Source organism: Brugia malayi, assembly GCF_000002995.4.
Source record: "Brugia malayi strain FR3 genome assembly, contig: Bm_v4_Chr2_contig_001, whole genome shotgun sequence".
NCBI lineage: Eukaryota > Metazoa > Nematoda > Chromadorea > Rhabditida > Onchocercidae > Brugia > Brugia malayi.
Window position 1 is genome coordinate 12,337,736 of NW_025062476.1, and position 25,807 is coordinate 12,363,542.

General features: G+C 19.6%; 1 protein-coding gene across 1 annotated transcript in view; it reads left to right on the top strand.

The window, feature by feature from the left end:
• The window catches only part of Bma-unc-53 (Uncharacterized protein), a gene marked incomplete at both ends in the record, with an annotated part of 87,683 nt that overhangs the window by 56,032 nt on the left and 5,844 nt on the right, over positions 1–25,807 (top strand). Inside the window, 11 exons of the mRNA XM_043079336.1 lie at positions 3,593–3,722; positions 12,936–13,013; positions 14,306–14,588; positions 16,075–16,273; positions 18,811–18,898; positions 19,565–19,704; positions 21,068–21,310; positions 22,851–22,956; positions 23,447–23,588; positions 24,432–24,614; positions 25,574–25,696. Coding sequence (XP_042935270.1) covers positions 3,593–3,722; positions 12,936–13,013; positions 14,306–14,588; positions 16,075–16,273; positions 18,811–18,898; positions 19,565–19,704; positions 21,068–21,310; positions 22,851–22,956; positions 23,447–23,588; positions 24,432–24,614; positions 25,574–25,696 — 1,715 coding nt within the window. The remainder of the gene's footprint in view (positions 1–3,592; positions 3,723–12,935; positions 13,014–14,305; positions 14,589–16,074; positions 16,274–18,810; positions 18,899–19,564; positions 19,705–21,067; positions 21,311–22,850; positions 22,957–23,446; positions 23,589–24,431; positions 24,615–25,573; positions 25,697–25,807) is intronic.

Genomic DNA, 25,807 nt, shown 5'->3' on the forward strand with positions numbered 1-25,807 from the left:
TACTAAAATATTAGTAAAGTGAAAATAATGTAAATAAAATTTAGTACTATTAATGAAACAAAATTATATTGTCAATCAATTTTTTCATTTTTTTTATTTTCATTATTTTTGATTTACTAAAAGTGTTAGCATAGCTTTTCAAAATTTCTTCAATCAATGCTTCTTCTTCTTTTTTTTTTTTCAAAATACATTTTACAAACTTATTGTGAATCAATCGTAATTTTCTTAGTGCAAAAAAAAAAAAAATCTTCATCTAAAAAATAAATTATAAATTAAATTTTCTAATCTCTAAGCTATCGTTTCCATCTTCATCCATCCTTTCTTTCTTTTTTCATCTAAACATATCTCAAATAATGTGACAGTGATTGGTAGAGCTATCATTTGACAATAAATATTGAGGGATTATAAATTTTATCATTTACTGCTTTGTGATATTGAATATTAGAAATTATTATTATTATCATTATTGTTAATTATTAGTTATCATTGTTACTGTTATCATTAATTATTACTATTATTTATTATTATAACCAATATTAGTATAAATTATTATTATTGAATTTAGTAGTAATACTAGTGGTAAGTGCTATTGTTTTATTGAATTTACTAGTAGTGAGTGTTATTAGTGTTATTGTTTCATTGTATTTACTAGTAATACTAGTGATAAATGTTATTGTTTTATTGTATACATTTATTTATTAGTAATACTAGTGGTAAGTGCTATTATTTTATTGCATTTGTTAGTAGAACTAGTGATAACTGTTATTGTTTTATTGTATACATTTATTTATTAGTAATACTAGTGATAATTGTTATTGTTTTATTGAATTTACTAGTAGCACTAGTGATAAATGTTATTGTTTTATTGTATTTACTAGTTAGTGATAATTGTTATTGTTTATTGAATTTACTAGTAGCACTAGTGATAAGTGTTATTGTTTTATTTTATTTACTAGTTAGTGATAATTGTTATTGTTCTATTGAATTTACTAGTAGCACTAGTGATAAGTGTTATTGTTTTATTGTATTTATTAGTAATACTAGTGATAAGTATTATTGTTTTTTCGAATTTAGTAGTGATACTATTGATAAGTGTTATTAGTATTGTTGTTGTTATTATTATTGTAGTAGTAGTAATAGGATCAGAGTAAGAGCAATGAGATTAATAATTAATGAAAATGAAATGATATTAAATTTGTTAGTTATTAAAATAAATGGTAAAAGATGATTATTAACTGAAATATGGTTTATTTCTAGCTAAGCATTTTTAGCTAATTAAAAGCACAAGGACTTTCATCTGCTCTGTTAATCCATCCATTCATCTAACTATCAACAAATCTCAAATATTTGTTCTAACATAATTTTGACATTATTTAATATTGTATTTGGTAAGTAATAGTATGTTACTTAAATATACTTAAAATTATGAGATTAAATTAATTATTTAAATATACTAAAATGATTAATTGTCAGACAATTTTTCATCATTTTTAATTTTAATTTTTTATCATGTAAATGTTTTTCTTTTAAATTCTCCTTTTTCTTTTCCTTTATTTTATTTTTTAACACAACAAATTTTACCATTTCTTTTTTTTTTCATAACTAATTGAAATTACTAAATTTTCAAATATTTTTTTAAAGTTAAAAATTTACAAAGAACAATTTATATTTATTAAGCATATTAAATTAGCAATAATTATCATTCATTAAATTAATGTAAATAAAAAAAAGAGAGAAAAAAATGAACAAATAAACTGATAATTTTATGTAGAAATTTGTTAAATAATTTAAATTAATGAAAATAACTTAAATTAATCGAAATATTTTTTTTAAATTAAATTTAAATCAAATTATTAAAGTTTAACAGAAAAAAAAATCTATTTAAATATTATTAAATGTCAAACAAATTATTAACAAAAAAAAAAAAAAAAAAAAACAACAATGGTACTTAATATTTGATAGTAATTAGCGAACAGATAAAAATAATCCTTTAATAATTTCCGTTTAATTTCTCATTCATCATTTAATCTCTTCGTCCATTAATAATTTCATTTAAAAACGATAAAGGTTAAAGGTTAAAAGGTTAACTAAAAACGATTACAAATTGTTAATGATGATAATTACATCTGCACAAAGTGCAATGAACAAGGAAAAGGTTAAAGGTGACATTTTAGTATGATCAAAGCATATGTCAAAATCATCTGTTCATCGATCACCCTCTTCTCATCACTTTAACAACCTACTTTTTTTTGATTTTATCTGACAACTTTTTCCCTAAAAAAAAAAAAAACAAAAATTTATTATATTAATTTGAGAATTAATTGTCTAAAAATTTTATAAATAATTTAAGAAATTTTAAAATTAAACTAAATTTTATTTCATTATCATATTATTATTTTTTTTTAATAGCATACTTATCTTAGAAAAATATTTTATATGATTTGTAACAATGAATATTTTAATAAGTAATTGATAGTAGTTGATAATGTTAATGATAAAGATATCAATTTTGAATTGATAGGCAGTTGAGGGGTTTTGATAATGATAATTATATCATTTTTGAGGAGTTAATAAGAAACTTAGTTGAGTGTTGAAAAGAAGAAATTTTTGAATTGATAGTAAAAATTTAATTAATAACTTAATAAATTACTGAAAAAAAAAATGAATAAATGCTGATAAAGTTTATGAAATTTTATAAAAAAATTTTGCTGGTCAAAAAATATTAGTATTAGTCGAACAATTTATTTATTTGTTAATTGATTTTTTAATTAGAAATTTTTAATATTTTACTCTAAAATCATTTTAATATTTGAATTAATTTCATTTATTTTATGATATTTTAATGAATTTTTTCAAAATTTTGTTTTGATTTTTTGTTTTTATTATAGTTTACTCATTTTTTCCCTCTCAATAAAACTTTTTATCGTAATTATTAGTAGCAGTTAAAGAGTTTGAAAGCGAGTAAAACAAATTAATATGAAATGAATTACTGATTAATATGAAATGCTAAAAAAAGAATTATACGATTATTTAATAGTAAATTCTTAAAAATTTTTAAATTTATTGTCTAAAAAAATTTTCATAGCAAGAATATATTTATTAATAGTAAAAAATGAAATTATAGACTATCGATTTTCGTTCTTGAAAAAATTTCTTTAACTCATTTAAACTCAATTAGCTCAATTAAAAAAAATTTAATTCAATTACAAAATTTTGGGTTGATAGGAATTGAGATAACATATTCAAATGTCAGTCTTATAGTTATCCCAAATTTATTTATTTTTATTTTAATTTTTTTTTTTTTTTTTGTTCTCATATATTTAAAAAATAATAATATGATAATAAAGAAAAAAATGATAAATAATACAATTTAAATAAGAAACAGAAATTTTAGTTTAATTATTTTTAAAGAAAATAAAGTAATTTTTCTTTTTTCTTTTTTTTTTTTTTGCAAAATTGAATTTATTTTAGAAAATGGAATAATTTTTAATTAAAATTGAATTTACTTTAGAAAATGAAGCAATTTTTAATTTTTAAAAAATTTTTTTTTTTTAAAAAATTGAAATTTAATTTTCATTAACAATTATTTTAGATGTTAGCAATGGTTATATGAGTGAAGGTGGAATTACGGTTTATGCTCGAAGGATGCAAGCACGTTTCAAGGAAGGACTTGAAGCAGTTCGAGATTCGATGCGACAACGAAATCGTGATTTTAATGATAGGTTTGTTTGTTAAATTAAATTTTAATGAAGTGAAAATTAATGAAATGAAAATTTTTATTTCAAATTATTCTAATATTTAAGTTATGAATGTTTTTTTTTTTTTTTTTCAAAAATTTTTTTTATCTTTTTTTTTTCTAAAAAATTTCATAAAAAACATTTCGATTTTGTATTCCTAATTAATGAAAAAAAAAAAAAAACTTTATTTCAAATTCAAGTTGTATTCGGATTTGTATTCCTAATTAATGAAAAACGAGTTTATTTCAAATTTAAGTTGTGAAACTTTTTTTTAGAAAGAAAATTTCTAAAAAAAAATATTTCTAATTGATATTCTTAATTAATGTTATGTTTATTTCAAATTATTTTAATACTAAAATTATTAAAGGTTTTTTTATTTTTTAATTTTTAACATTTTTCCTCTTTAAATTTTTTAAAAAGAATAAATTTACGTTGCAATTAATTAATACATCAGAATCAATTCGCTTAGAATTTAACTTTTTTTTCCAATATAATTTTATTTAATTCAATTTGTTTTTTAATTTTTCCTTGCAAAATATTTTGTTTCCTTTTTTTTTTTTGATATTATTTTCATATTAGTTTCAATGTTACTTCTATATTTTATTTTAATTCAACTAAAATATGTGAAAAAAAAAAATATTATCTAATTAAATAATAACAATCGTTTAAAAAATAGCAAAAAAAAGTTAATAAATTTTTTTGTTGTATTCTTCTGACCGTTTTTAATTTAGCATAAATTACTTTTTTCTTAATTTATTAAATTTATTTTTTTCTTATTTCAAAGCTAATTCATTGAAATTTAAAAAAATAATTAATTAGTAATTAATTAATACTGGAATTTTTACGAATAAATGAAATTAATTTCTCTTTTTTTTAATTGTATTGACCTGAGAGAAGGCAACGATTTGTTTTGTTTTTTTTTTTAATTATTTTCGAAAAATATAAATAAATTCTTTGTAAGGCAATAAAAAAAATGAAATTAATACCTATCGCAAAAATTTGAAATTCAATTCAATCTTAATTACAGGTAAAAACTTAAATAAATTACACCTGTTATACTTATTCTAAATAGAAATTTTTATTTGTTCAATTTTTTTTTTCTTCTTTTTTCTTTAATTTACTTCTAAGTATCAATGTTTTAAGAAAAAAATTTGTAATATTTTTTTTTTCGGTCAGTTTTATTTATGATCAAATAATCATTTGAATTTGGAAATTTATTTCAGTAAGTTCTGAATTAAAAATTCAATTTTTAAACTGAATTAATTTTTTTCTAATATGAAATTTTTATTTGTTCAATTGTTTTCTTTTTATATTTTTCTCATATAATTTTCATATTTATGTAGTAATATATACAATCAAAGAAGCTTGAATTTATAGCTTTTTCAATGTATATTAATTTGATTAGAAATTTAGCTAATTATTAATTTTTTTCAATCAATTATTTAAATTATTATTTTCTGGAATAAAAGTTGAAAAGTTAAAATTGTGAAATATTTTTCCATCTTTTTCAATGATTTGTTATTTACATCAAACATTTTCCAGTAAGTAATTAATTTGTAATACTAAATTAATCATTTATCACCATTTTAACTTTTATTTACTTTTTGATTTCAATTTTAATTTACTCTTTCTTCTTTTCTAGTTTATCTCTTTTGTTTATTTTTGTACATATCCCAATTTATCAACTCTTATCTATCCTTTGCCTCTCTCTCTCTCCCTCTCTCTGTCCCTCTCCCTCTTTTTCTCTGTCCCTTTCTCTCTCTCTCTCTTTCTCTTTTCTTTAGTTAAATTATTTATTTTTCTTTTTCAATCAATTTTTTACTCATTTCATGTTTATATTTATCACACAATATTTAACAATAACAACAATTAACTCTTCTTGTTATTTTCAAATTTTTTCTCATTTGAATTTTTTTTTTTCTCTTTTTTTAAAGTACGAATAAAAAATGCTAATTTATTTATTCAATTTTATAAAAATATATTAAATTGTGTAAGAAAAAAAGTCTTTTTTTTTTTTTTGAAGTTTAAATTTATTTTATGCATTATTGATTTTTTTTCCTTTTTTATTTCTGTTCAAAAAAGAAATTTCAGTTTCCTTTGAAAATATTTTCATAGCTTATTAATTCACTATTTTTTTGTTTTAATTTCTTTAATTTAATGATGGAATTATTTCAAATTTTGTTTAATTATTTTCAACTAAATGATCGAAATGAATGTAAATAATAATAATAAATAAATAAATAAATAAATAATAGATATTTAATCATTTCCCAGGCAATTAACTAATATGTCATTTATATTTTGGTGGAAATAGCAATTCATTATGTATGTTTGTTATTTACCTTTTGTTTTATGACGCAATCTTATTTGTTATGCAAAATGATTCTGATTGCATAGCAATGATAATAATAATAATAATAATAATAATAATAATAATAATAATAATAATAATAGTGATAATAATAATAATAAACAGTATAACGATAATAACAAATAATAATAATACTTTACATCCTGTCATTTCCCGGGTAATTTATAGAATTGTGATAATGTATTTGAAACATCAAAATAAGGGAATATTTATTTATTTATTATATTTGTGTATTTATTTATTTCATTCATAAATAAATAAATTTTAAAAAATTATTTAATTTTAACTATTTTAATTTATTTGTTTTAATATTGAAAAACATATAACAAAAAAATTTGCTTTTTTTTGCAAAAATTTTTAGTGCATTATTATTTTTTTTTTTTTAGATTAATTATTTGATTAACATATTCATTCTAAAATTGATTCATTGATTAATTAGTATTTCAATTTAAAATCATAAAAAAAAAATGAAAATGTAATTATCGTTTCTTAATAAATTAATTAAATAAAACTTTTCAAACTAAATATATATTTATCACTTGTTAATTAATTTATCATATTTTCAACCATTTTTTAATAAATTAACTTAATTTACATCCTTTTTTTTTCTTTTACTCTAAAAATGAAATTATCATTTATCATTTAATGAGTATTTCAATTCAATTCAATTGTAAATTATCGCACTAAATGTTAAATTTAGAATAATTATTCATTGTAATTTTATGAAAAATTCGTTTCCTTTATTGTTTTATTTATGGATCAAATATAAAATGAAATTATTGCTTAGGCTTAATGAATGCAAATTAGCATTTCTGTGTTACTTTCAAAAAGATACAAATAGCCCAGCCAACTGCTAGATGGATGGATGACTCAGCCTAAGGCTTCAATGGTTGTTTGCTAGTTTGATCAATCGTTGTTGTGGATAGACTAAATGATATGCCAAGGATTTGAGCCAAAATTATTTGGCCCACTTTTCAATTTCTAATTTCTATTCACTATTGCTGCAATGACTAATGATTTGAATTTAAGCAATGAGTCATACTTCAATAATTCTCACTTTGCTAAGTAAATCTAGGAAAGAGAGAGAGAGAGGGAGAGAGAGAAGGAAGAACCTGTCTATTGGCTCTTTTTGATAGTGTACTAGTACTGCTTAGATGATGGTTATTGGCCTTGACCATTGGCCAACACTAAAATTGCCATAATTTTATATCGTCCACTTTAACGGATCACTGAATTTGCATGTCTAAATTACTTGAACTAATTTCATATCAAATTTGCAATACTATCAAATTATTAGAAATATATTTATTTTCAATTAATTTATATATACATGCTGTAATTAATTTATCAAAATATATATATTAAAATTTTACAAATTTCTTTTATAAAAATTTACGAATTTCTTTTATTTTCTCTTTCTGTTTTTTTTTTTTTTTTTTTTTTTTTTTTTTTTTATAAATTTTTTTTTTTTTTTTTTTTTTTTTTCCTTCCAATAATTTTTTTTTTTTTCACCTAAAATGGTTATATATTATTTCATTCGTTTTTTTTTTTTTTTCTTCATTTATTATAGCATTAAATTATCTCATTTCTCTTTTGTTGTCACCTTTCCAAAAAAAAAAAAAAAGTTTATTAAATTTTTTATTGATTTATTGAATTTACTAAAATTTTTATTTTTTATTAAAAACGTTTTTACACCATCCTATAAGCTTTATAAATTAGAAAAATTGATAATTTAATTGCAATTTGTTTAATTTGATAATTATTAGATTATCTGTGTTATGATAATAAATTAGTATTTAATCAGCATAATAAAATTATTTTTTCGAGATTTCTTCGAGATTATCTAAAATTTATCTAATAGTTAATAATAAATATTTACTTTGCTTTAACTTAAATGCAACTTTTTAAAATTTCTTAAAAAGTTATTGGTCGTGCAATTAGACTTTTCATTGTTTTTTTATTTCAATCATTGTGCATAATTAATTAATTATCATCCTATTATTACTACTATTACTACATTTTTGATTTGCAAAAGTATTGTTAAACATAAAAAATTATGTTGGAAAATGATTGAAAATTAAAAAAGAAGAAAAATATATGGAAAATTTTACGTTATTAAAAAATTTTTTGAAAAAAAAAAATGCATTCTGAATTTTAAAGTTTTAAAGTAAAATGTTGGTTTTAAAGTCTTAAAAAAATCAAAATGAAAAAAATAATTGAATTTATGGTAATTTAGTGAAATGATCCTTATTTTATTATTATTTTATCTTATAGCAAAAAAAAAGGAAACAATTGAAATTTAAACTATTTTATGAAATATTTTAAATTTTATCAAAAAAAAAAAAATATATTTATTCTATAAAATTAGAATTATAAAAATATAAGTGAAATGAGTCATATTTCCTTCAAATATGTGGCATTAATTTGCTTATGACCCATGGATTAATGTCTGAATCATTCATTCGGACAGATAAAATTTTACGAATTTAAACAAATTTCATAGAGATTTTAATAAAACAGGAAAGAGAGAGAGAGAGAGTGAGAGAGAGGGACAAAGGGAGAGAGAGGAAGAAAGAAAGAAAGAAGGAAGTATTAGTTATTAGTTTCAATTTTAATGGAAGAAATGAGAATGGAAGTAGGACTAGGCCACATGTTTCATAGTAATCGTAGCTTTCCTGTTTATTTCATTTCTAATTAATTTGTCAATACTGAATTGTTGTGATACGATTAGCAGTATAAGCGTACGTGATTTACACGTGACCCATACGTACACGTCTTATCTGTATTATCACTCTACAAAAATGATTTTATCTATTAGTCATTGAAAATTTTTGTTTATTAAAATTAGAAAATAATTTTCATTGAACTAACTATAAGTTAACACATTAATATAATGAACAATACTTAATATAATAATTAATTTAATAAAATAAAATTAAAGTTTAGTTAGAAAAAAAATCTTTGATAAAATTTTCAGTACAAAATTGATAAAGTAAAATTTCTCATAAAAATTTAATTTAATTAAAAAAAATAAATTTCACACATTGATATTATATGTATCAGTTAATAATTTATTATTAAATCTTAGGTATAAATTAATTAATACCTAAGATTTAATAATAAATGCTTACCTTTATATTAAAGTACAAATCAAGTTCATCTCTTATAAATCATTAATTAATATCCACTCTTTTCTCTGGTTTCTCTGTCCCTTCTAATCTCTCTTTCCTTCTTTTTCACAGTTTTATGAGAGGTAATTAAGATTTTCTTCCCTCCCGCGAATTGATCATTATCATTTGTCAGTCTGTGATTACTATCTATTTCTAAGGTATATCAAATATTAGTAATACTAACATTTTATCTCGCTGATATCATACTACTCGATCAAATGATTGCTATTTAATTGAATTAATATATAATCAGTTATTTCAGTTATCAATTATCATTTAAGTTATTGTATTTATCAATTATCATTTAATTGAATTAATATATAATCAGTTATTTCAGTTATCAATTATCATTTAAGTTATTGTATTTATCAATTATCATTTAATTGAATTAATATCTAATCAATTATTTCAGTTATCAATTATCATCTAAGTTATTGTATTTATCAATTATCATTTAACTTTTGATGCACTAAGTTCTCATTCAATTAAATCAATATCTAATCAATCATTGCAGTTATCAGTTATCATTTAAGTTATTGCATTTATCAATTATCAATTAATTTTTAACTTACTAAATTCTCAAATATTTTCCATGCTTCATATAATTTTTTTGTTTCTTTTTTTTTTGTGTGTATTCTAAATTTTTTAATTAAACAATAATGAATAGTTATGGTTAATTTTTTTTTTTTTTTTGTCAAATTTGAAATAATTTAAAATTCAATTAAAATGCTTTTTGGACCAAATTATAATTTATTCATTTTAATTAGGTTAAATGCATTTAAATTCTTCATCCTACTTCTTCTATCATTCAATTTTAGTTAAAACAAATTAAATTCTTCAATCTATCTATGATTCACAAATTATTAGTTTATAACAAATTTACCACAACACTTCTTGCTTTATTATTATTATTATTAACAATCATTCATTTTACAATTTTAATAAGTTTTGAAATTTTTACATTTAACTTAGTTTTTACACTTACTTTTTACATTTATAATTTCTAAAATTTTGAATTATAATCAATTAATTGAATTTTGTTTAAATTTTAATAAAAAAAATAATTTTTCAAACATTTAATAGTAAATTATAATTGTAAAAATTAAATTTGTTTTTTTTTTTCTGAGTAAATAAAATATATTGTAAATATGTAGTTGTAATATTATTAAAAAAAAATTGTCATATTTCGAGAAATTTTAGTGTCACATTTCAGAAAAAGCTTTTGCTTTATGCTTCATTGCTATCCTATTCAAATAGATTATTTAATTTTGAACTATAAATACATCAACAATACCAAACAAATAATAATAAATAATCAAACAATCATTCTTTCTTCCTTTTCACACAAATATTTTAACAACTTTTTCTGATTGAAATTTCACTCAAAGTTATTTCAAATATATTTTTCCTAAAATCATTATTATTATTACTATTAGTCATTGATATTTTTTCTTTTGACAAAATCAGTAATATTTTGAAATGATAATTATGAAATTTATTTAGTTTTTAAAGTTAAAACAAAACAAAATTATTAGAATTAAAGTAATTATTAAAGTTGGAATAAAATAAAATAATTACTTTTAAATTAATAATTTGAAATTATATAATAAACAAAATTTTACATATCACAAACTTATAGTTGAAAATAAAAAAATGCGTATATGAAAAGTTAAATTTTTATTAAAATTAAATTAATTATGTAACTGAGTAATTGCATTTTATAATGATTAAGCAATTAGTTATTAAATATTAAATATACATATTCTAATTTTAGCAATCCTTCTTTTATTCATTATCAAATTTTAGTAAGTTAATTTTTTTTAACGAATTTAGTAAACTTTTAGTTAAAATTATTTTCTAAATATAATTTCGATAAGGAAAATTTGGAATGCATTAATGGCATTATTTATTTATTTATATCGATAATAATTAATATTAATAATTAATTACAACAATTCTTATTAACTTATATTTTTTATATGAATGATAAGCAAAATGATCAAAAGTAATTAACAAAATCTATCGTTATCAAATATCACTCAAAATGGTCCTACTAACTACCTGACTACTTAATTACAAAAGGAGCAACAGGTGAGGTGACACAATTGAATGACATCTTAAATGCATGCCGCTTTTGATTTTGTAATAATAATTGCATCATAACAAAAAAAAAGAAAAAAAAAACTCATTTATGATTTGCTTAATTTTAATCTAAATAATTTCTACTTTCTCTTTTTCCTTTTATCGAATTTATCACATATGGTATTATTCAAAGAGAGAGAGAGAGAGAGAGCATTATGTAAATAATAAACAAAGAATAAATCGGTTATCGATAATCGGTGATCAGTTAATCAATCTCCTTGATTTTTTTTTTTTTTTTTTCAATGATTATTAGAACGAATAAATTTCATTCCATTCTTTTTCTGATCTAATCACAATTCATTTCGCTTCCTTATCAGTTGATTACTGTTTCTGATAATGCTGATCAATGATAATTTTGAGTTAAAATTTTCAATAACAATGATTTTGATAATTTGATAAGTGATTTTGTTGATCAAATTGGAAGTGTTTGCGATTACTGTCACCAATTTTACTGATGACAATGATATTGGTGACAGTATCATAGCATTTAACAATTGGAGCAAAAATCATTTTTAAATTTACAATTTCTCCCCGCCATTTCATTTCTATTATTGCATATTGTTCTGAACAATTTATATTTCCTTTTTTTTTTTTTTTTTTCCATTTTCTTTTTTTAAATTTATCTTTTTTTTTCATTCTTTTAAAGAAAGAAAAAAATTTCGATTAAATTAACAAAAATTTATTAAATAGCATAAAAATGTAAACAAAAGTAAAAAAAAAAATAATTAAACTAACAGTAAATGTAAACAAATGAAATTTTTCTTTCTTTATTTATTTATTTATTTATTTTTTTCATCATATTTATTCATATTTGAAATAAAGAAGTATGAAATTTTTCAATTTTTAAGCTTTTTTTTTTTTTTTTTTTTGAATTGCTTTTGTTTTTGTTATATTCGACCATTTAATTAAATTATAAATAATAAGAAAATCTTTTGACATATGACTTTTGAAATTTTTTTTTTTTTTGATTATTTAACTTTTTTTAACTAATTTTTTCTTTGAATTAAATGATTATATACAACGATAGTAATTCAAAAAAAAGAGGAAAAGAACTATTTTCTAAGTAAAAGTATTTTATAAGTAAACAAATTGTTGACTTTAGCAACAATCCCATTTGAATAATTTTAATGTCCATTTGATTTGTCATTTCAAATTTATATGTGACACAAATGTGCAATTAAATTTTTATGTGAATGTAATTAAACGAATGATTAGCTCATTATTTTTTTTTTCGATTATTTAACTTTTTTTTTTAAAAAATTTTTATTAAATTTCTTTTTTTATTAATTTTTGACGTCTATTTTATCATTTATTAATATGTGATAAAATTTATTTTTTAGCAAATAAATGTTAAAATAATATGGGGATGAAATTATTTTTAAATATTTAAGTATGATATTTGAAATTTAATAACGATTATTACTTCGTTTTTTCTCTGTCTCTTTCTCTTCTATTGTTTGTTTATTTTAGTTTTTCGATTCATTGTTTATTTATTTATTTATTTTATTTTTTCAGTTTTGAAGATAGCTCATCATTATCGAGTGGCATATCGGAAAATTTTGACGATATATCAACAGACGATCTTACTGGAAGGTTTGTTTCATAACAGATTTTTGATTTATTTATTCTTTCATTTCCTTTTTTTTTTTTTTTTTTTGAAATAATTATTTATTTATTTATTTATTTAATTGTGATGAGAAGAATTTAAGTTTATTTTATTTCAGATTTTTTAGTTTGAATTCCATAAATTTAGTGATTGTTATTAGTAAAAGGAACTTTTTTAAGAAATTTTTTTAACTTAATAATTAGTAATAGTGCTGTTTCATCTTATATTTCCACCGAAAAAATATGAGATTTAATGTAGAAATGATACAGTGATAAAGAAAATTCATATTTTCTTCAATTTAAAAAATCAAATTGTAAAAAAATAGTTTAATTTTCAATTTATTACCATTTATTCATTCATTCAATTTTTTAGTAATTCTCATTATTTCGATTAAATTAATCAACAATATATGTTTATTTTATTGTAAAAATATGAAATTTGAAAATTTAGTAATTTGATTTTGAATTTAGTATCAGATTGAATAATGCAGAAAATGATGCAATAATATGTGAAGAGAAAGTGTTTAATATGAAAGTTGAATAAAAATAAACAAGAAAAGATGGATAATGTTAGAATATAAACAAAAAAAAGAAAAGAGAAGAAAGATAAAGAAATGATAATTTATGATAATATTTGAGATACAATAAAGATAAGATAATATCATCAGATTAATGATAAAATGATAGAATTAGTTATGATAAATTAGAATATGAAATTAAAAAAAAAAAAGTTGATTATTATTTTAATCTTACTAATAATTTGCATCATTTTTTTTTTCTATTTTTACTAAAAAAAAATTTTTTTAATAATTTTTTTTATAATTTATAATTTTTATAATTCATGTTTTATTGTTCTTTATTTGCATATTTAACTTATAAATATTTTAATTAAGTGAATTGGAATAATTAAATGATATAGATAAAAGTATAGGTTAATAATACAGGTATAGGTAATGTTTAAGCTTATATGATGATTAATACTTAAAATAACAATTCATTTTTTTGCAGTTCTTTATCTGTATACTTGATTTAAAAATTTAATTGAGTGAACTGGAATAATTAAATGATACAGGTAAAAGTATAGGTTAATGATACAGGTAAAAGTATAGGTTAATGATACAGGTAAAAGTATGGGTTAATGATACAGGTAAAAGTATAGGTTAATGATACAGGTAAAAGTATGGGTTAATGATACAGGTAAAAGTATGGGTTATTGATACAGGTAAAAGTATAGGTAATGATGCAGGGTAATGTTTAATCTTATATGATAATTAATTCAGTTCCTTATCCGATTATCCGATGGTAGCAACAGCAGCAACAGCAGCAGCATATGGTTATCAGCAACAGCACTACACTACTACCTCTGGTGGTACCACAGCTGCTAATATTCGACAATCTCAGGTGCATACCAAACGTAGTTCCAGTCATAGTGGTACCAGTGGTACCAATTCATCATCAAGTGCAGCACGATTACAGCAACGTCGTATGTTAGAACGTGAAAATATCGATCAATTACTTCAAAAATGTCGTACAAATTATCGTGGTACTGCTTGTGGTACACAGGTAGGATTTAATTCTTTTTTTTTTTTTTTAATCAATGAAATGAAAAATAAAATTGTATTTTTCTCAATATATAGATAAGAAAATTTTAATTTTAATAAAATTATAAAAAAATTTTTGAACAATATAATACTTATCGCCCTTCTTTAATAGTATATTTTATTTTTAATAAAATGATTAATTTAAATTAATCTATTCCATTGTATATACTACTGGTGAATTAGCATTCTATAACTTAAAAAATATAAAAATATATATTTTAATAAAATTTGATGAAAAGTTTTAAAAATTTTTATCATTTTATATTGTAGTTTGGTTAAAATTATTAATTGTTAAAAAAAAAAAAATTGATAATCGATAAATTTTTTTTTAATAAATTCTTAATAAAAATTCTTAATAAATTCTTTTTTTTTCGTAATTCTTTTCTTCTTTTCTTCTTCTTTTTTTTTTTCTAAAATGAATAATTCTGAAGAGAGCAAAAAAAAAAAAAAAAAACGAAGAAAAAGTAAGAATAAAATTCGTTTTAATAATATTTGAGAAAGTTACACAAAAATGATAAATAGAAAAAAGAAAAAAAAAAAGATAAATAAATTCATTTATATCACAAAAACATTACAAAATACCATTGCAAGTGAAAAGAAATAAAATTGATTAAAAATTCAACGATAGCGATGAGAATACGAACGAAAAGAATAGAAAATAAAAATGAAAAATTCATTAGTATTTATCGATTCATTGATCAGTTCGTATTGCTTTCTTTTCACAAAAAAAATATTTTAGAATGAAATTTTTTATAATTGTAAATTATACTTTAAATATTTTTTTATATTAAATTTTATGGAATAATATTTTTGTTAAAATTTTTCCTTTCTTTTCATTAATTTTTATCGAATTCAGTTCGTATTGCTTTCTTTTCAAAAAAAAAAAAATAAATAAAAAAATAAAAATAAATATATTTTAGAATGAAATTTTTTATAATTGTAAATTATCCTAAAATAATATTTTAAATATTTATTTATATTAAAAATTTCTTTTGTTATTATATTAAATTTTATAGAATAATATTTCTGTTAAAATTTTTCCTTTCTTTTTTGATTTATTAATATAATCAATATTACTACTAGTTATTAATAATTAATATGATATAAATTATTAAATGTAATTTACTATAATCTGATACAGCTGCTATTCTTTAATTTTTCCATTTTTATTTCTTCTTTTTTTTTTTTTTTTAAACATTTCAATCAACCTTTTTTCAATTTTAGTCTTTCTTATTTATCTCTTTGTTCCAGCAGCAGTAATAAATTTGCGCTCATTCACTCATTCATTCATTCATTCATTCATTCTCATTCATTCATTTCTTCATGGCGCAGCTGTCTCATATTTGAATATTTGTTACCTACCTCATCACTAAAACTATCATTATTAAAATTATTTTTTCTTTTTTAAAAATTATTATACTAAATTATTGATTGTTAATTATTTATAGGCTTCACAACGTTATAATGAATGTGGACAACATCCAATCTATCATACATTAGGTAGTAGTGGCGCTAGTGTCGGTGGACATTTGATACCACAATTAGCGCTTAGTGATGATGGTGATACGTTATGTGTAAGAAGTGATTCAGGTCGAGCATCATTACGTATGCCATCAAAACAGGATCATCAAGTTCAGGCTGGACCAGGTAAATTTTAAAATATTGAAATTAAATAAAATATAAGAGTGTTATAGGTTACCTTTTATCTTTCCTTTAATATAAAACTTGAAATGATTAAAAAATCGGTGAATAAAATTTAAAAAAATCAATCAATAAATCAAATTAAATTAAATTAAAATATATAAAGAAGAAAGATGTACTTTCTTCATTTTTTTTTTCCTTTTTTTTATTTCTTTTCTATGGAAAAATTTGAAATGATTAAACATCAATCAAACGAAATGTACTTTCTTCTTATTTTCCTTTCATTTATTTATTTTTTCTTTTCTTATTTTTCTTCTAATATAAAACTTGAAATGATTAAAAATCAACCAATGAATAAATCAAATTAAATAAAAACATAAAAATGTGTAAAGACGAAAGATGTATTTTCTTTTTTTTTTTCTTTTATTTTTTTTTAAATATCAAATTTGAAATGATCAAAAACCATTCAATAAAAATTAATCGAATAATTATTAATCGAAAATTTATGAAATAACGATACACCCATATTGTTGCATATATAATTTTTGAAGCATATTTGAAATTTAAAAAAAAAAAAAAAATGGAAAAAGAAATTTGAAAATTTTCATGAAATTTTCAATTCCTTTTTCTTTAATTTTTTTTTTTAAATTAATTTAAATCTTTAAAAGAAATTGCTGAATTCATTTCGGATTACTAATGAGATGAAATTTGCATAATTACAATAATATAGTAGTTGAATGATATAACTTATCATTAATCATTATTTTTTTTTTTAAATTTTAATCAATTTTTTATCATCCTTTTCTTATCATTCTCTTGCATAGAAAAAAAAATTTAATTTAAAAAATTGAAAATTTCATTTTATCAAAAGAATAATATTAGGTTGAAAATTGAAATGTTTATTTTATTTGACGAAACAATATTATTTAAAAAAAAAAAAAAAATAGAAATAATATACTTCTATTTATGACAATTTTTGCTAGCAATAATTTGACAACTTTTTTTTTTCTTAATTCTTTCTACTTCTTCTATCATTTTGAAATGAAAAATTAAATTTGAAAACATTTGTTTTTCATTTTTATCCTATCTTTTCATCTTCTTTCCCCTTCCCTCCCTCTTCCCCTCCCCCCCCCCCCCTCTGCATTTCTAAATTAAATTTACAATTTAAAATGCGTTTAAGCGATAAATGATAGATAGTAATTTGAAAAAGAAATGATTTTTGCTATCACTAAAAAATACTTTAATGATCTTTAACCAATTAAAGAGAAAAAATAGTTCTTTTTTTTTTTTTTTTTGCAATGTTTAAATTATCAATCACATATGATTGTAATCAAATTTCCATCCATTTTCATTTCTTTTTTTTTTTTTTTTAAATAGATTTTTATAAGTAATCATCGTTTAAATTTAAAATCTGTAAAAATTAAAGATTTAAATGATGAATGACTAAAATTTATTCGTAATCGAAACTAAACTTTGCTCTCTCTTTTTTTTTTTTCATTTGAAACTTAAATTAACGAGAATAAGTGATATATATTTAAATGATTAATTTACTACTGAATATATTATTTATTAATTCATTATAAATTATTTATGTTAAATTGTTTTTGTTTAAAAGTGATAAAAAAGCATTTCTGATTATTTAAAACATAATTTTTTTTTTTTTGTTGTTAATAATTTTATCAACAATTGATTAAATAATTTTATCAATGATTAAAATTAACTTTTTTTTTTTTAATTATTTTTGCTAAATTTTTTTTATATTAGTTGTAATATCAATGAATTATATTATTTTTTAGTGTAGAAGAGAGGAAATATATTTGATATTTGTTAATGCAAATGAAATTAAATTATTTTATGATTCAGCGATTGATAAAGTGAAAAGAATTTATGACAGATGGAAAATAAAAAAGGGAGAAAAAGAGGAGAAGAAAAGAAATGGAATAAAAATGAATAAAAGTTTAAAAATCTTTTTTTTTTTTTCCATTTTCAATCATCAATTCTTTGTTACAAAAATGATAAGCAAGCAAACAAAAATTATAGCAATAATTTTGAAAATATTTTAAAAGTGAAACTTTTCAAATTAAATTTAAAATGAAATTAAATTGCTTTTTAATCATTTAATTAAAATGATTAGAGATGGAAAAGATTTCAAAAAAAAAAAAAAAAAAGAATGGAAAATTTTCAAAAATTCCTTAAAATTCTTCCATTTCTAATTGATAACAAAAATATGGGAAAGAAAAAAAAAAATGAATAATTGAAATTTTATTTTTTCTTACTTTTTTCTTATCAATAAATGTTTTATAATATTTTATTGTATTTAAAATTTAAATATTAGTTTGTATGCATATAATTTAAAATTATGTATAAAAATTATACATTAGGAAAAAAGAATGATCTTTTTAAGAAAATATATTCACAACAAATAATATTATCATTTCCTATTTCAGCAATTTGAAATGGAAAAATTCGAAACTGATAAAAATAAATTGAAAATTGATAAGATTGCTAGTTTTTTTTTTTTTAAATTTTTGTTTGTTTTTTAGGATTTACATCAATTGCCGGATATCATTCATTGGATCGAAAAGCACATTTACTAAATTGCTATCGAATATCCGATGATAATCCATATCGGTATTTTTCTTTTTTTTTTTTTTTGAAAAGGAAAATGAATTCTTTAATTAATTGGAATTGGAATTAAGCAAAGGAAAGAGTTGGAGTTTTTTTTTTTTTTAATTTTAAAAGAAATATTTTTGTGATTTATGCTGTGAAAATTGTTCCAAAATGTTACAATTAATTACATTATTATTATTATTATTATCATTATTGTTATTATTATTATTATTATTATTATCATTATTGTTATTATTATTATTATTATCATTATTGTTATTATTATTAGTAGTAACAGTATTTTATTACTTATCATTATTATTTTATTTATTATTATTATCATTATCATTACTATTATGCTACATGACCGGAACAATTCCGGTATCCGGTTATAAATTAGTTTATAATCTTTTTTTTTTTTTTACAATTTTAATTTATTTTAATTATAAATAATAGAAAAAAGTTAATGAGAGAATTACATCAGTGAATAAGAGAGAAAGATTTCTAAGAGAGAGAGAGAAAAAAAAAAAACAAACAAACAAACTAACCAAAATTGTAGAAAAAAAAAAAAAAAAACTGAAAATGATTAATCGAAAAAATTATGAATGAAATGAATAGAAAATTTTTTAATAATAATAATAATAATTTTTTTTTTTTCTTTAAATGACCGTAAATAATTAATTTTAGGTTAGCAGCAATTGGACAGCAAACATCTGCTGCTACTTTAGCAATGGTAAGTCCTCGACATATCGCATCAAATCGACATCAATTTACATTAGCACAGCAAAATATGGAACATAACCTGATTAATCGACATAGTGTTGCTGGTTTGTTTCTAATTTCCTTTTTTTTTTTTAAAAAAAAAAATAAAAATTTAAATTTCAAAAAAGAAAAGAATTGTCAAAGGTTATATCATAAAATATTTACTTACGTTACTTTTTTTTTTTTTTTTTTATTATAATATCATATCAAACATTAAAACTTAAGTTACTTTCATATATAAATTAATAATTTTAAAAATTCGTTTTGTTATTTCAAAAGATGATCAGAAGAAAAATGAGTATTAATTTTAGATAAAATTATTATTAATTTTTTTTTTTAAAAATCAAGATAGAAATTTCCATCACTTATTTACTTATATTATATTGTAGCAATTATTTGAAATGTTGTATTATTATTTTTTCTTTTTTTTTTTTTTAATTTTATGGTTTAATTTGAATTACTGATTTTGACATTTATAGTTTTAGAAATAAAACATGTCAACAGTTTTTTTTTTTTTTTTCGTGATAAAACTATAAATTTAAAGATAGTTTGTTTATAATTTTAATCAATTAATTCATTTCTAGTAAATTTCATTTAATTTTTACCACAATATTCACACTTAATACTATATTACATTCATATAAGTACTTTATTTTTTCACAAAAAATCAAAATATTAATTAAAATTTTTTGTTATATTTCACAATTCTTTCATCTTTATTTAATTTATCAAAAAAATTTAATTTTTGCAAATAAATAACATTGATTTTGCATGATATATCACTTTGCATGTTTTTTTAAATAAAATTTGCTCCCTTTGCTTTTTTTTCAGTTTTTTAGTTTTTTTTTTTTTTTTTTTTTTTTAAAAAAAAAAACTAATTAAAGTCAAATTTTATTTTAATTATATAGCTATCATTGTAAATGTAATAATATCACCTTTCTCTTTTATTTTTTTTTAAATTAATTAATAGCAATTATAATTAAACTTTGCATACACTAAAATTTTGGCTTATATTAATTTACAATAGTTTTTATATTTGACCATTAAAGTTTGATTTTTTTTTTTGAATATTTTTTTTTGAATTTTTTTTTTTTTTTTGAAATCTTATCTTTTTTTTTCGGTATATTACAGAACTTTAATATTAGATAATTAATAGTTTAATTTAATCATTTTTTTTTATATAATATATAAATATAATTACATTTCAGCTATATTTAAATCTGATTAAACCAAATGATAACTTTTATTTTTTTTTTTGCATATTTCATTAATTTCTTTCTAATTTAATTTAATTTATGTAATTAGTTATTTTTCTTTTTCTTCCAATAACTATTACTTACTATCATTCATTTTTTGTTTTCTCTTTTTTTTTTTTTTTTGTTTGTTTGTTTGTTTGTTTCTTTTTCCTTTTGCTTGTCATTTTTATAGCTAAGCGAACCGTTTCGCTTTCCTCTGCTGGAATGTCACGTTCAATGATTTTGGTTGCTGGTAGTGGTTCAGATTCAAGCGCTGGTAGTTCACAACCTTCAACACCTGATAATACACCTAATTATCGAATTGGTAGCCGTTCACCGCTAATGACTAATCCAAAAATGATTATCAAACATATACCGCTTAGTATTGCAGCTGATATTTCAACCACTGAAAGAAATTCCACAAATAGACGCACAGGTGGTTATAAAACTTCTACAAGTATTTGATGTATAAAGTATTATCATTATCATTACCATTATGATCGCTTGCTCTCATTATCATTATTATCATATCATTGCCGTTATCGTCATCATTATATCATTATTGCTATTATCATTATCATAATCATCATTGTTAGTATGATCGCTCTTATTGTCATCATTATCATCATTGTCATTATGATCACTCTCATTATCATCATTATCATTTCATTGCCGTTATCATCACTATTATGTCATTGCTATTATTTATCGTTGTCATTACTATTGTTATCATCGTTGTCGTCATCATCGCCATTATCATATCATCATCATCATCATTATCTTTGCATCTTCTTTTTTGTGTATTACTCCATTTATCATAAATAATATCAGCATCAGACTAATCGATTGTCACTGAAGGTCATTGCAGCAAATGTTCAACATAATCCTAAATATAGATCATTCCAAATGAAACTTTGTTTACTCATCTGCTCATATCGCCTGGTGACATTTTCAATCAGACCTTCAACTACTATCATTTCAGTAACAAACTAAGAACACAAATGTTTGAATATCTTTTCATTTTGCTTTTTGTTATCTTTTAGTAATTTGACCATCTAATCCTACTTGTTTTCATTTAATAATTGTTTACTTACTGAACTCAATTTAAATTTATTTCTATGCAATTACATTTGATCATTTTCAAATTACTCATTGCTCATCTGCTAGAGTTATTTTAATCATTTTATTAGCTTTGTCTAAACTCAAAAAATATATATTAATACTGAAACAAATTAATAAATTTAAATTACAAAATTTTTTAATTTTTAATTTTCTTTCTCATTATACAATTTTTCATATGTTTTAGTAATCTTTCACTCATTATCTTTCATTTTAATTGAATTAATTAGTAATTCTTACAATCTTTTATTCTAATTTAATTAATTAATTAATCGTTGAAAATATTTTTGTTAAAAAATATTTTCTTATTGTTATTACATTTCTATTGTTTTCTTCTTAACGTATGACTAATGCATGTTATTTTGCCGTTTGCATACACGATAGAATTTCAAACCGTACGTGAAAATCACGTCAATTGATCTGCTGTGATAGCTGATAGTTGTGATAAGCAACTTAAGTTGTTTACAATAGTGATAATATGCTTCTTTTTTGTTTTCGCTTTTTTCTCCTATGCTTTTGCTTATTTCATTTTAATTTTATTTATTCCAAATAATGCAATTATTTTAAATTTACAATTTACAAATGACAGAGAAATATCACATCGTTTCACTTAATTCATTGTAATATTTTAATTAATTAATAATTAAATGAATTCAAATCAAATAATCTAATCTATAATTCTATCCTAAGTGAATTAATTGCTCTAGGTTGTTACAATCTTTGCAATTTTTCAATTTTGAATTATAAACTTTTGTGTTTGAAATTCATAAATTTTTGTTTGTTTTTTTTTTTTTTTTTCTCTCTTTAAATTTTGAGAGAGATATTCATTTTATTTGCTTTTTATAACAAAATTTTAGGAAGTTCATTGTCAAGTCGTAAATGTCAAATGGAAAATGCATATGCTAATTATGCTCATCGTGATGCAAATCTTCAACTTCACAAACTTTCCGATGATGGTATAAGGTATAATAGTTTGTTTTTTTTTTATTTGTTAAATTTTAAAATATTGAAAAAGAAGCGAAATGAAATTGTAGGAAAAAAAAAAACATAAACGATATAATTAATTGAATTATTATCTGCGATAAAAGTATTTATGATAAAAGTTTTAAAATTTTATTTAACTAATCAATTTCATCTCCTAAGCCAAATAGTTTACTGATAATTCTATCCAAGAAAAAAGAAAAAAAAAAGATTAATTAAATTAATTGATAAAGTTATTGAACAATTAATCATTAAATTTCATTCATATTCAACAATAACATAAATAATTATTCATTGAGAAATATCAAAGAGATTCTAATTAAAAAACAAAAAATACTTTTTGCATATTAATATTTATCATAAAATGATAAATTAACAATGTTAATGATAATACTATTGATAAATGCACTTTTTTTTTTAACTAAATTTGCTAAAAAACATTTTTTTTAAACTAATTTAAATTTAAATTTAGAACACCACAAATGAAAACATCACGTTATGCAGAATCTGGTTATCTTTCTGCAACATCAAAATTATCACCAAGTGGTTCACCTGCTGAAGCAAATGATTCACACTTATCACTAACATCTTCTGCAAATTCATTGTATTCATCGGTACATTTTTATTTCAATATTTATTTTAAATTCAATTTTAAATTTATTTATTTATTTTTTCTTCTCCTCTTTTCAAATTTAAAATTCAATTTAAATTTATTTATTTTTTCTTTATTTTCTCTATCTTCTCTTTCTTTTTAATTTAAAATTAATTTTTTTTTTTTGGCCTTCTTGAACACATTCAATTATTCATTAACTTAAAACAAATTAATTAAATTATTTTCTTATTTACATTTAGAGAAAAAGAGAGAAAAAAAAAAACTTATTTTTACTCATTCTTATCATTTCTAACTCTTTTTTTTTGAGAGAGAGAGAGAGAGATTTTAAGAGATTTTTGAAGGATTGTAAATTAAGTTTAGCTTAAACTTAAGCTTAAATTTTTAATTATTCAAGTATTGGAGATGAAGAAAGAATAAATGGGAATAAAGTAAAATGAAGAAACGATTAAAAATATTTTGTATTTAATAATAAATTCATACTAAAAGACGAAATTATTCATTAAAATGTAACTTTATTTGATTAATTAATTATTTGATTTTAAATTATTGCAAAAAAAAAAAAAAAAAATCTGTTTTTTCTTTTTCTACAACAGTATAATTATGCTAAATATTTTAAATGATGAAAAAAAAAAAAACGAAGAAAATATTCAATATTTTAGAAATTTAATTAAATTTCATTTCTTTTTCATTTTTCTTATTTCTTTTTTTTTTTTTTTTCTTTCCTTCTTTCTTACCTTTTTTGTTTTTTCCAATTTTAGCAAACAATTTCTTTGTGAAACTTTTAATTAGCAAAAATTTTTGTTATTTTTGCAAAATTTTATATTAATTCTAAAATTTAATTTAGATGGAAGAAAAATATGAAGCAGAAATTCGAAAACTTAACAGAGAAATGCAAACATATCGAAGTACGATAACAAAATTAACTGCAAAACATGATGGTTACAATCATATCATTCAACTTTTTGAATCTAAATTACAACTAATGGCAAAACATGTTGAAAGTTTGCAAAATAAATCACAACTAAAGGTAATAATTATCATTTTCATTTTTAATTTGATAAATTTGATAAAGTTTTTTTTTTTTTTTTTACTCAAAGTATGTTTTTCTGAGAGCTAAAAAAAAAAAAAAAAAAAAAAAAAAAGATTTTCAGAGTTAAGTTTTTTTAATTGATAATAAAATTTAGTTGATAATCTTTATTTCTAAAATTATAATTTAAATTTTTAAAATGCTTGTGAAAAAATTTATAATCCTTCTTCATATTTGTAATCTTTGATATAACAAATATGCATATCAATATTATTTAAATCATTTTGTTACATTATTATTGCAGGAAAAAAAGTAATAGTAAAGTAATTTTGAGAAAAAAAAAAATTAGTAATGAAAATATTTAAAAAAAAAAAAAAAAAAGGATTTAAAAGTTTTTCTTACTATAAAAAATTGATAAGTATAATCTAACATTTGAATTGCTTCAGTTATAACATTTATTTACTTTTGCATAACTTATAGTTTTCGATATGATCATTTTAATTTATTAAATTAAGTAGTATATTTATGTTAGTTTACAATAATTAAAATTTTAATAATTATTAACAAATCAATTTATTTTATTTAAATATCAATTTTTCAGTGTTAAAAAAGGAACAATAATCAAAATATTTTTTAAAAAGTAATAATACTATTTTTTAATATTATCACATTAACTTCTTGATATTTATCATACTAACTTATTGAATTAAATAGTATATTTATGTTACTTTTTAATATTTTAAGTTTTTTTTTTTTTTATAAATGTATAAAAAATACTTTAAATATAAAAAAAAATAAATATAAAAATTTAAATATAAAAAAAAAATAAATATAAATATAAAATAAACATAAAAAAAATACTTTAATATTTTATTTTAAGTCTTTTTTTATATAAATATATATATTAAATATATTAAAAAAAAATATATTAAAAATATATAAAAAAAAAATTTTTTTAGAAGGACGAAGTATTGAAATTACGTTCTGAAATTGAGCAATTACGTGTGATGAGTATTAATGCTGGCGTTAACGTTTCCGGTATTGCAACAATCACGCAACGTAAAAGTTCATCACCACAATCGGTTAGTTTAAAATAAATTCTTATTTATATTTAAAACTGATATTTTGCAAAAAAAAAAAAAAAAAAAAAAAAGGAAAAAAAAAATTTATAAAAGAGAAATAATTAAAAAAAT